The sequence below is a fragment of the Hyla sarda genome, chromosome 2 (genome assembly GCF_029499605.1).
Source record: "Hyla sarda isolate aHylSar1 chromosome 2, aHylSar1.hap1, whole genome shotgun sequence".
Classification (NCBI taxonomy): Eukaryota; Metazoa; Chordata; class Amphibia; order Anura; family Hylidae; genus Hyla; species Hyla sarda.
In genome coordinates, this window is record NC_079190.1 from 286,519,292 (window position 1) to 286,532,811 (window position 13,520).

The 13,520-nt window shown below is 37.8% G+C and overlaps 1 protein-coding gene across 2 annotated transcripts in view; it reads right to left on the reverse strand.

The window, feature by feature from the left end:
- Positions 1–1,332: 1,332 nt before the first annotated feature.
- The window catches only part of LOC130356191 (arf-GAP with SH3 domain, ANK repeat and PH domain-containing protein 3-like), a 151,183-nt gene continuing 138,995 nt past the window's right edge, over positions 1,333–13,520 (reverse strand). For both annotated transcript variants that reach the window (XM_056557348.1, XM_056557347.1), the window contains exons 23-25: positions 10,448–10,622; positions 10,240–10,366; positions 1,333–2,558 (exon numbers count right to left, since the gene is read on the reverse strand). In XM_056557348.1, coding sequence (XP_056413323.1) covers positions 10,276–10,366; positions 10,448–10,622 — 266 coding nt within the window. In that variant the 3' untranslated portion in view covers positions 1,333–2,558; positions 10,240–10,275. The remainder of the gene's footprint in view (positions 2,559–10,239; positions 10,367–10,447; positions 10,623–13,520) is intronic.

Sequence of the window (13,520 nt, forward strand, 5' to 3'; positions counted from 1 at the left end):
TAAGACTCTGGCCCAGATTTACTGAACTGTTTTAATTCTTAAACAGTGTAAACGTTGGGGGAAAGTCTATCTTACAGTAAGATTTTTCTTGTTGCCCATAGCAACCAATCACAGCTCAGTTTTCATTTTACCAAAGCAAGATGTGACGGTTTCTATAGGCAACAAAGGGAATCTTACTATAAGACCGCTCAATAAATTTCTACCTATGTTCCCACTCTGATTTTTTTGGCCAGGCTATGTTCATACACTGTTTTTGAGCCTCAATTTGAGAAGTTAAAAATTGTCCAAAAGCAAAAGAAATAGCCGTTTTGGGGGAGAGTTATCAAAGGAAAAGATCGCTTCTTTCATTTTTGTAAAGACCTCTAAAAAATCAAAGAAGCAATCTGATTGGTTGCTATGGGCAACTCTGCAACTTTTCCTCTGGACAGGTTTTGATAAATTTCCCCATTTATGTCTCAAAAATTGCTCACAATACTGTGGGGGTGGAAACAGCATAAGGATAGTTTTACACAAAAGTATTTGGCTCAGTATTTTGCATCATTATTTGTAAGCCAAAACCAGGAGTGGGTCCAAAATGCTTAAAATCTTTTTATGAAGTTTTTTTTCTCTGTAGGTTCCACTTTTGATTTTTCTAAATACTAAGCCAAATACCGACCCCTGCACTTTTCTCCTTAAAAGTTATGTGATTTTTATATCATGTGACTCAAGGATTTTTTATTGAATAATTTGGGGGACAATTCCCTCATTCATGTACAGATGCCTTTTTTTTGCATGTTTTTCAATCATAGAGGACTTTGGGAGAGAAAAAAAACAAAAACCTATAGCCAAAGCATGCAGCGATTTTGAAAAACTGCCAATGAGCTAAAAAAAAAAAATGGTGCAAGCTAACTCCAAGCTAACATCTGGCCACAGCATTTTGGCTCAAAAATGCAATGCAGTAAGTATGCCTTTTGGGCATTTTTGCTGTGTCTCAGCCTTAGGCTCCTTTCACACTATATGTTGCTCCATTTTAAAGACCCGTTACAATGTCCCATTAAGTAAACCCTTAAAAACGGCCGTTAAAAATACCATTCAAGTCTATGGGATTTATTGATTATCCGTTATCACCCGTTATAGCCTGTTATGAATATCAGATGTTATTTGTGACGTGAGAAAAATTAGTGCATGTAACGTTTTTTATCCCGTCACAAATAACGTCTGTTATACATAACTGGTTATAGCTGGTGATAATGGATAATCAAAAAATCCCATAGACTTGAATGGTATTTTCTATCGACCGTTTTTAAGGGTTTTCTTAACGGGACATTGTAACGGGTCTTTAAAACTGAGCAACATATAGTGTAAAAGGAGCCTTACGCTGCAATCCAATCCTTTACAATGGTCATACTGCGTTAAAAAAACACACCAAAAAAACAGGTGTTTTTTTCAAGCGTGTATTTTTTATGCGTGTCAATTTAGCTTTAGGAAACATTTTATAATTCTAAATTCTACCTTTTCAGTTTCATTATTCTGCCAAACTATTAAGCTCAGATGCCTAATCTGTGTTCAGACAACATATAACTTATGACAACCAATGAGAACATGCATGTAGCTGTAGTTACAATTTAAAACATAAGTTAAGCCTGGGATCAGGTTCATCAGACTTACAGCCCGGAAAGGAGGACTTGCAGCTGTAATATGGACGCAAAAATGCATCTGTCTTATGTTAATGTAAACCCAGCCTAAGGCTACATGGTATCAACACTGATTTGTCTAAAAAACACATGCTTTCTTACAAAAGTGGAACATGTGGACAACATGTATGACATGTCAGTTTAAGGTTTCTTTATAGTATGTAAAATATAAATCATAAGCCTTGCAACATTTTAATAAACATGTTTCACACATTGATCAGATCTGTTGGCATGATATAACTGACAGACCTGCAGCAGTGTCCATAATGGGAAGCTATAAACAGAACACATTAGGCAAACATAGATACAATTTAACAAAACTAATTTTTTCTGGTTAGTGTCCCTTTAAATATGAAGTGCCACACTACTTCTAGTGCTGTAGATTCACAAGGCAATGTTAAATCCAATAAGAAATGGCTGGAGAACAGCTCCATCACAATTCATCTAGTCCATCACCAATATATTAAGGATGCTGACATCAATAAAGGGCAGACTGTATCCATAAAGTATAAACATATTTTACCCCAAGTCCTTTGCTGAGACAGGAGCAAGTGAAAATGTAAAAACAAATAATGAAACTAGCCAGCATGCTCTCTCCAGTCAGGTTCCCAGTCTGTACTGTACGGATTAGAAGTACATATACTCAAGTTTTTATCCATTTGGGTGTCTTAAATTGCAATCTGCTTATTACCAGAGATTCTCTTTTCCAATGTCCAAGTAATGTTTCTGCAGCATATAAATAAAGGATCATAACAATCTTTTCCCCTGGAATATGTATCGCATTCACCTCTGGAGCACAGTTTTCTGTGGGGAAGAATTCAGAGGGATGAAGCTGTAAGAAGCTGATATCTTCATAGTGATGAATGTTATCTTGCAGAACTGCAACTGAATACATAAAAGAATAATCAGATTACAGTGTGAAAACTATTCTATCAGATGCTTCTTTTAATATCCTTTCAACAAAGGGAACCTGTCTTCATGAGAATGCTGTATAATCTATCTATATTATCTTACAGCGCAAAAGTCACTGAGCAAATTGCTATATAGTTTTGCAGGAAGAAAATTTAATATAACTTGTCAATTATTGGTTCAAGTCCCTGCTCATTCTGGGCTTAGCAGTAGTGTAGGTAATGTCACTTCCCTGTATGAGTATGCCTACAGACATAGCTGTCAGTCTCTAATTAGGACCGCCCACTGGACTCCTAAGGGCTTGTTTAAAGCCTAAAGAAAACATGTGTGTGATTTTTGACTTGGAGATCAGTGCAGGTTTCACATCTAAAATCAGAGTTATTTTAAAGGGAATGTGTCATCAAAAAATGACCTAATGTTTAATTCAGGTTTTTATGTTAACCCATCACCATATTGTACAAGAATTTTGGCGATTTAAATTTTCTATTTAACTATCTATATTTTATGATAATCTTGAAATTTAGCAATTTCTATATTGGCAACAAGGCCTAAAACTTCCTGTTCTTTTCAAGCATTTATTCTTCTCAGCACAGACACGGAGTACAGTGAAAGATTACACCAGTAGAGAGACTCTATGGTGCTGCTATAATGACAGTCATCATAATAATGAGCAAATTAAAATATAAGTGTGTACCTGTGTGAATTATTTTATATAATATAAATTATTTTAATTAGTTTACTTCTATTGGCCAGCATTGGTATAAATAAACTAATAATAAATTTCTGCTGTTACCAAACCCCTCCCACAGCATTCTTGTACCAGCATACACTCTGTGAGCTGGGTTATTTTGGCTGATTGATCCCATTTGTGTCCTATTCCACACACTATTCATGTATCAGTTTTTTGTTTATTTTTTTTCCTGTTATTTTCCTTTGGACATATTGGGGCTAATTTACTAAGCTGAAACCGACTAGTTTTTGTCGGGTTCTTTTGGCGCGGAGTGTCTGCGACATGTCAGCACCAGTGTGTGCCAGTGTGCGCCAGGAAAATCTAACAAACCCGACATTGCACTGGGAAAAGCTGAAAAGGGGGCGTGGTCTGTCGCAAAAACCCACTAGTAAAAGCCCCACACTCTTAGTTAATGAGGCCCATTATATAGATTGTTGTCTGGTTTATTACAAGGTTTTTGGCTGGCCTAGCAATTTTATTACACAGTCATTAGCTGTTTTTTTTTTTTTTTTTGCCAGAACTGGTGTACAGCAACGTCACAGCAGTGGATAATGTTATTGCTAATAATATCTGTTTTGTGTTCATACCAGCATTTTTTCTATATATTTTTATTGTCTTGTCTTGTTGTCTTTTTTATGCCCTTATCAGACAGCCATATAGATGCAGCTCTACACAGCGCTCGTATCTCTGCTCTGTACTCCGGCCACTGATGTGAATAGAACATCATTCATATTTTCCGCCCAGAGTGGTGATTGGCCGGATGGTTGCAGCCAATCACAGCTCTGAGGAAAATATCGATGAGTGGCCGGAGTACAGAGCAGAGATGCGGGCACTGTATACAGTCGCTCCATCTCTGCTATAGACAGGACGATTGCAATGGATGTCAGTAGTGATACCCACTGTGATCTGTTCTTACCTGCAAGTACTACTACTCCCAACATGGAGCACACTCTGCTCCATGCTGGGAGCTGTAGTACCTGCATTAATAGACAGATCGCAGCGAATTTAACTTCTGACACCTGCTGCGATCTGTCTATTAATGCAGGTACTACAACTCCCAGCATGGAGCAGAGTGTACTCCATGTTGGGAGTAGTAGTACCTGCAGTTAAGGAAAGATCACAGCGGGTATCAATACTGACATCCGCTGTGATCCTCCTGTATAATGTATAGATGCGGCCGCTCTTCTCTGGTCCCCTGCACGGCCATATATATATACACATTTTCATATATCCCACAGAGAGCTGTGATTGGCTGGAACCATCTGGTCAATCACAGCTCTCTGCGGGAAATATGAATATGTGTATATATACGATATATATACGATAAGAGTGGCCGCCGCATCTATACATTATACAGTAGGATCGCAACGGCGATCTGTCAATTAGTACAGGTACTACTACTCCCATCATGGAACAGTGTGTTCCATGCTGGGAGTAGTAGTACTATCTAAAAAAATAAAATAAAAAAGAAAAGAAAGAAAATAAAGTGAAAGACACACACACTACATTTATTATTGTCGGCTACATTTTTAGGTCCCCGCCCGCCCACATAAATTGATCCCTGTTTAGAAATTTATAAAAATGTTGTTATAAAAAAAGATACATTTCGTTAGATACAATTTTTTACTTCACTACTGTATCTTTTTTATTTTTATTTTTTAATGGTACCCTACGAAATTTTATTAAAAAAGGTATCTCCATCATTTTTTTGGATCGCTAAAGTCCAAAAAAGAATAAAAACCGTCTGGAAAAACGCCAAAGTTAAAACCCACATATCGTTTTTCTTGGCGTTTTTTCACTCCCATAGACTTCTATGGGAGGAAAACACCACGATTTTGACTAAAAAAACGCCAGTAGCTCAACATGCTGAGATTACCAACGATTTCAAAAACGCAAAAAAAGAGTGAAAAACACCAAAAGGATTAAAAAAAAACGCCAAAGTGAAAAACGCCAAGTGGAATAAGAATTTTGCGATTTCTCATTGATTTACAGCTAACATCTGTCCACAGCGTTTTTTGTCCAAAAAAACACCATGCGGCAGAATTGGCGTTTTTCTTGGCGTTTAAAAAAAAAAAGTGGAATTCCAGCCTAAGGCTTTCAAGTAAAGCCGAAAGGCGTCACTTTAACCGTGTTCCTGTGTTGTTTCTCATGGCTTATTAATAAAGAACTGTTCCTGAGTTGGGCGCTGTACATCCTTGTTTCCTTTACTGATTTTTGGGACAAAGTCCACGTCAGGTCCGTGCGCCTACTGCGGGGTGAGCTGAAACACACTTTGCTTTCCAGCAAAAATGTAGGTAATGAACAAAAAATTCCGCCAAAATGCTAGTAAAAAACAAGTTAAATTCATGGTAATTTTTTTTACAAGACAAAAACACTGGCAAAACCCATGGTAAAAATGTATTAAGGTATTGGCATAAGTTTTGTGTGCAGGAAAATCACAACTTATGGAGCACGGCATTGTACAAAATGTAAAAACCTTTTTGCTACTCATTAATTTTGAAAAGAATTTTCATTGGTCACTATTGGTCCAACAATGTTATTACATTTAAAACCCCTATCTTAGTAAATCGCCTAATAGCCAATGTCAGGTTAGCTGCCATATTGCAGACTGAACCCAAATTCTTTTTACCTTATGTGTTTTCCTTCTTAATATTTTGTTGCATGGCGCTTTCCACATGAAGCTGCAGGTATATGCAACTCTCTTATTACTAATTGGTCCAGATTTTTTATTGTACATGCACCAGAAATTAGGAACATTTGTTCAAAAAAGTATATAGAGATAATACAAGCACAATGTATGGGATCTATTTGTTGGGGAGCTGCCTTGCACAATATAGGGTCCTGTATGCCTATATGATCAGTGGTCTTACCCACCTGTAAAAATATATAGTATAAATATGAATATAAAGTGCAGAGCGTCTCTAGCTCGATGCAATACAATCGCCGATCACAAAGCCTGGTATCGCTCAGTGATCGGCGATGTAGACGCTTGTCGATACTTGCCGATTTGATATCAATACCTCACGAAAACGGGAAGGTGAGGGAAACCTGCCGCCCTGACCTTTAGTACTGCTGAACAACACGATCGGACCAGGATCGCAGGAACAATCGGAACAAACATTGCCGATTATCTTCGATATTAGAGTATTCAAGTTCACCCCCTTCCAAACACTTCAATTCAGAAGTAAATTGGATAACTTAAAACAGCAAGGCAAATTAATACCAATCAGCTCCCTCAACTTGTTGATAATCCAACCGAAATCCACAGATCTATTCACAGCACCGAGTACTCCACAGATCATCTGTGGAACAGAGACTACAATAGACAGGTTTTATTGTATGAGACACTCTGCACTTTATATTCATATTTATACTATATATTTTTACAGCCAATAAATATTAATGGTATTAACCAGTGTCACTTTAATAAGCGCCAGCACTTTATATTTAATTATTTGTTCAAAAAAGTTGGGGCATGGCTATTAAAATTTTAAAAGGGGCATGGCTATTTTCTGATGGATAACATTTTTAAAAAAATGCAATTTTCTGGCTCAATATTTTGTGAAAACAGCAGAGGCTTAAATTACTGTACATTTTAGGAAAGGCCCAAATGTATCAACAAACTTGCAACAAAATAATACATTTTACACCAAAAGAAAGCATATAGGCAAGCATTTATCATGGTCTTTAGACAGTATTTTGTGTCTACAAAAGGCGCAAAAGGAGCAAGCAGTGTTTATTTGCGCCTTTTTTGCACCTTTTGGTTTACACATTTCTGCAGATTGAGTTGCAATCCACTGATTTTGGCCATACACATGATATGGAAGTGTTTTATCAACTGCGTCTTTTTGTGAAAAGGTGCAAAAGAGGCGCAAAGCCACTGAAAAGTCTCTAAAACTAGACCAGCCCAGACTTAGCTTTTTGGTGTATGTGAAGAGAGAAATTTCAGAAAATGTGACCTGCACGAAATTTATCAAATGCCCTGTGACCATTTAATAAATTTGGTGCTCCTACACATTATCAGCACACAAAAAAGGTGTAGAAAAATGCTTCACTTACACCTACAATGATAAATGCCGGCCATAGAGCTTACAGACTCCAATTCATGTTAAAACAACTATATTTTATGAACATAATTTTTAAAATCCATTAATGATTAAAAAAATTATGGAGATATGACGCAAAGTGAGAGCAACGTGATACTCCGGCGAGACGCAGAGTGAGTGCCGTTGTCATGTGACTGGAGACCAGGAAGCGGAGTGGCGTGCAGGAAAGAAGGAGCGTAGGGTCATATATAAGGAGGTAAATAAACAAGTAACATCAAGCCCCCTGACGAAGGAGCGAAACAGCAGCTGTAGGGGTATGCAGGGCTGCATGGGACAAGGCATAAGCATGGGTGAGAAAATGCTTTGATATATCACACTGTTCTGTATATACAAGGGGATGTTAGAGCATTATGGTGAAACAGGAGGAGGGACAGAAATGCCTTACTGGTTACTGACAATGTAGATACAGATTGCTTAGCTGAGCAGGTTCTGTCTCACCTGGATATTACCTCTGCACTGGGCACCTGTACTTTTATTTTGCATTGCACTGTGTTAAAAACAGGCTGTAATTGTATACCAGTTGTCCTATGCAACACTGCTATTGTTTACATTGGAGTCAGTGTCTGTCATACCTCATTAATAGATAAAAAAAAACTATGTTAATAAAATATACTTGTTTTAAAATTAATTGGAGTTAGTAAGCTCTATGGGGCAGATTTATCAAAACCTGTGCAGAGGAAAAGCTGCCCAGTTGCCCATAGCAACCAATCAGTTCGCTTCTTTCATTTTTAACAAGGCCTCTGCAAAATGAGCAATCTGATTGGTTGCCATGGGCAAATGGTCAACTTTTCTTCTGCATGGATTTTGATGAATTTCCCCATTTGGTTCCTTTTGGTGTAAAATATATCTACATAGAGCCCTCCACAATGCAGAAGGTGTTGTTTTGACTGCTTGGACCCGTTACAGTAATAATTATTTATACTAATGAAAAATAAGGGTCCAATAAGACTATTGGTCATAGCAAAATAATAAATACTTGGAGTGGCGCTATCCTTCCACACATTTATGCACTTCCCTGTTAGGTTGGTATGATTCATTTACAACTGTACTTTGCACTTTATATTTTGGACTCTGTTTTTTATACTTTGGCACTTTATGTACATAGCACTTTACTGGGCAAGCAATCTTTATTAGATGCATGCTACTAATCTTATTATGTTACATAGTATATTGCCTGTTGTGCTGCCATCCCACTGTGTGTATATAGAGATGTATTTTCTATTTTTACCTTTGTAATTACTATCATGGTGTATATGTAATCTATACCTTGTATACACTGTTTCACATGCAGATCCGGGTGATATTGCCCTATATTTTGATGTATCCATTTCTCCTTTTTATTGTATGTACTCATTTTGATCATGTTTCAATAAAATGTTGCCATTGTATAGATTATATTTCCAAGTGACTGCTTTTGGTTCTCTCTTTTTTTCTGCTATATAATACTCTATCTAAAGAAAGTGGAAGCAGCACTCCAATAAACGGTGAAAACAAAAGCATTTATTCACACATCTATAACAAGCTGTTTTTATTGGAGTGCTGCTTCCACTTTCTTTGGATATTGCATGAGGACTTGGTCTGATCCTGGAGCTCTGCACCCAGCTGGATCTTGAATCCTTTATACCACGGTGCTCCTCTACAGTGATTTTTGTATTACTCTATCTCTATCACCTTACTTTTGTTGATGTATGATATGATATCACAGGGGCTACTTAAGCTATACCCCATTTTTCTTCTGGTAGGGTGTATATATAGTTTGGTTAGACAAATGTGGTATTAATATATCATTTATTGGTTTGTCATTTTGGTAATTTGATACTATAAAGATGTAGATTTTTTTCCCTGTATAAGGCAAAGAAAACTCAGAAATTGGATCTGTGTACATGATTACTATTCTTACAGGGAAAACAGCTTAAAGAGGTATTCCAGGAAAAAACGTTTTTATATATATCAACTGGCTCCAGAAAGTTAAACAGATTTGTAAATTACTTCTATTAAAAAATCTTAATGCTTTCAGTACTTATGAGCTTCTGAAGTTAAAGGGGTTATCCAGGAAAAAACTTTTTTTTATATATCAACTGGCTCCAGAAAGTTAAACAGATTTGTAAATTACTTCTATTAAAAAAACTTAATCCTTTCAGTACTTTTGAGCTTCTGAAGTTAAGGTTGTTCTTTTCTGTCTAAGTGTTCTCTGATGACACGTGTCTCCGGAAACGCCCAGTTTAGAAGCAAATCCCCATAGCAAACCTCTTCTAAACTGGGCGTTTCCTGAGACGCGTGTCATCAGAGAACACTTAGACAGAAAAGAACAACCTTAACTTCAGAAGCTCATAAGTACTGAAAGATTAAGATTTTTTAATAGAAGTAATTTACAAATCTGTTCAACTTTCTGGAGCCAGTTGATATATATAAAAAAAGTTTTTTCCTGGAATACCCCTTTAAGGTTGTTCTTTTCTGTCTAAGTGCTCTCTGATGACAAATGTCTCGGGAAACGCCCAGTTTAGAAGAGGTTTGCTATGGGGATTTGCTTCTAAACTGGGGGGTTCCCGAGACACGTGTCATCAGAGAGCACTTAGACAGAAAAGAACAACCTTAACTTCAAAAGCTCATAAGTACTGAAAGAATTACGATTTTTTTTTAATAGAAGTAATTTACAAATCTGTTTAACTTTCTGGAGCCAGTTGATATATAAAAAAAAGTTTTTTCCTGGATAACCCCTTAAACGCAATTTACTATTGTTACACAGAACAAATATAGATTTATGAGTGGTACTGCATATCTCACATGGGTGACTCATTTAATCTCCTGTAGTTGTCCCCACCTATGAAATATCCATGGTACTAGGAGAAGATGATGTCTATAGTAATGGTGGTCTTGCTTGTATGGAATTTTCCAAATTCTGAGAACATTTCACTCTTCTGTAAGACTTTACCCCATCCATGCTTAAACTAAAAACAAAAACAAAAAAATCAAAATCCAATTAATTCTTGCAACAATTATAACAAAGGTTTTTACAGTTTCAGTCCTACCTATTGTGTGGATGGCTGTGAGAATGATCAGCTGTGTATCGAGGAGGCTCAGATGACCGACGCTGCAAACCAACTTCTGAAACTCTCTCCCAATCTTCTCCAGAAGGAGGGCAGGAGGATATGCTCAGAGGACGGTCCGAAGTGACACTTGTGTGAAAAGAAAACTCTTGACCTTCTGGATAAGATATAAAATGACATGGTGGAATAATTATAATATATATATATATATATATATATATATATATATATACACAAATAAAGTGAATAGGCTGAGGAAAATGCTAGCACTATATAAAAAAGACTAGACCATGTTCCAAATTATTATGCAAATTTCATGTAAGTGTCACTAAAATTAACCCCTTAAAGGCTAATACAAGTAAACCTGTACGCCCCTGAAAGACCAGGCCTGTTTTTTCAAATCGGGGATGTCTGTCTTTATTAGAGAATAATTCTGGTAACGTTTTGCCAATCACGATAATTCTGACATTGTTGTTTTGTCACAAGTTGTCCTTCATGTACATAGTAAAAGTAAGCCAATATCATTTGTCGTTTTTTTTTTACAATGCAAAAAATCATGAAATGAAAAAAAAATTAAGATTTTTTGCTCTTTTAACACTAATAGGTTGCATATATTTATACTTTCTGACCAAATAGTTTATGAAACTTATACTTTCAGATGTCTACTTTATTTTGAAAGCATTTCTTTTGTTTTTAATTAACATTTTAAATTAGAAGCCTAACAATTTAACTTGAAATTTTGAAAGTGTTGAAAATTTGAAAAGTACATATTTTTTTTATGTGCTGTGCAAGGTTTGCAGAAATTTGAAGGTGGTAGAACATAGGACCCCCCCCCCCCCCCCCCAAATGACCCCATTTTAAAAACCAGACCCCTCAAGGTATTCGCTAGGGGGTACAGTAAGTATTTTAACACCATAGTTTTTTGGCAGGAATTATTACAAAAAATTCGAAATTTGCATTTTTTCACAAATGCATCATCTGGTGGGCATATTTTTTGTACATTGCTTCTGATATTGCAAAAAATGCACCCTATATTTTATTAAGCTGCTCGGCCCGTGTTTGGAAATACCTCCACTTAGGCCATATTTGGTTCCTTGGCCGTGTAGTAGGACCCAGAAGGAGAGGAGCGCTATTTGGCTTTCAGGCTATCATTTTAGGCCAAATGGATTATAGGCCGCACTTCATGCCTGCAAAGGGTTTTAGCTGCCAGAACCATACAGAACCCCCACAAGTGACCCCATTTGGGAAACTACACCCCCTAAAGTATTCACCTAGACCAAAAGTAAGTACTTTGTATCCATTCCAGCCACATAAAAAGGACTCAAAGTCAGTGGAAAAATGTAAATTTTCTTTTTTTCTTCATAACACTTAAAACCCGCGATCACTTCTGACCGCGGCTGTAAGGGTGTGGCAGGGTCCTGGCTGTGTGTTACAGCTGTGTCCCTGCCGCGATCTCGTGGGTGCACTGGGCAGCACCCACGAGAGTCATGGACGTGTATACTCGTCCTGGTGCGGGAACGTGCATCCCCCCTGGACGTGTATACACGTTCATGGTCGTTAAGGGGTTAAATATTTTGTTTTTCAGTTTAACTCATCGATGTATTGTGTCTAAGGGCTCTTTTGATCACTGAATACAATCTCGGACACCTGTGATAACTAGATTGCCAGGTGAGCCCAATTTAAGGAAAAACTGCTAAAGGTGGGTGTTCCACATTATTAAGCATACACCATTTTCAAGCAATATGGGGAAGAGAAAATATCTCTCTGCTGCCAAAAAGAGTTAAATAGTTCAATGCCTTGGACAAGGTATAAAAAAAAAGATATTTCACAAAAACTTACGCGTGATCATCGCACTATTAAGAGATTTGTGGCTGATTCAGAGCACAGACGGGTTTGTACAGATAAAGGTGCATTAAAGAATATTTCTGCCAGATCCATGCATTGGATCAAGAGAACAGCTGCTCAAAAACCATTACATAGCAGAAAACAGATATTTGAAGCAGCTGGTGCCTCTGGAGTCCCACGGACATCAAGGTGTAGAGTCCTCCAGAGTCTTGCAACTGTGCATAAACCTTCTATTCGGCCACCACTAACCAATGCTCACAAGCAGAAACGGCTGGATTGGGCACAAAAATACATGAAGACTAATTTTCAAACAGTCCTGTTCACTGATGAGTGTCGTGCAACCCTGGATGGTCCAGATGGATGGAGTAGTGGATGGTGGGTGGACAGCCACCCTGTTACAACAAGGCTGCGACGTCAGCAAGATGGTGGTGGAGTCATGTTTTGGGCCGGAATCATGGGAAGAGAGCTGGTCGGACCCTTTAGGGTCCCCGAAGGTGTAAAGATGACCTCTGCAAAGTATGTAGAATTTCTGACTTAACACTTTCTTCCCTGGTACAGAAGGAAGAACTATGCTTTCAGTAATAAAATCATCTTCATGCATGACAATACACCATCTCATGCTGCAAAGATTACCTCTGCATCAATGGTTGCTATGGGGATAAAAGGAGAGAAAGTCATGGTGTACTCTCCATCCTCCCCTGACCTCAATCCTATTAAGAACCTTTCATAGCAGCAAACAGATATTTGAAGATGCTGGTGCCTCTGGAGTTCCACAGACATCAAGGTGTAGAGTCCTCTAGAGTCTTGAAACTGTGCATAAACCTTCTATTCGGCCACCACTAACCAATGCTCACAAGCAGAAACGGCTGCATTGGGCACAAAAATACATGAAGACTAATTTTCAAACAGTCCTGTTCACTGATGAGTGTTGTGCAACCCTGGATGGTCCAGATGGATGGAGTAGTGAATGGTTGGTGGACAGCCACCCTGTTACAACAAGGCTGCAACGTCAGCAAGGCGTTAGTGAAGTCATGTTTTGGGCCGGAATCATGGGAGGAGAGCTGGTCGGCCCCTTTAGGGTCCCTGAAGTTGTAAGATGACCTCTGCAAAGTATGTAGAGTTTCTGACTGACCACTTTATTCCCTGGTACAAAAGGAAGAACTATGCTTTCCGTAATAAAATCATCTTCATGCATGACAATGCACCATCT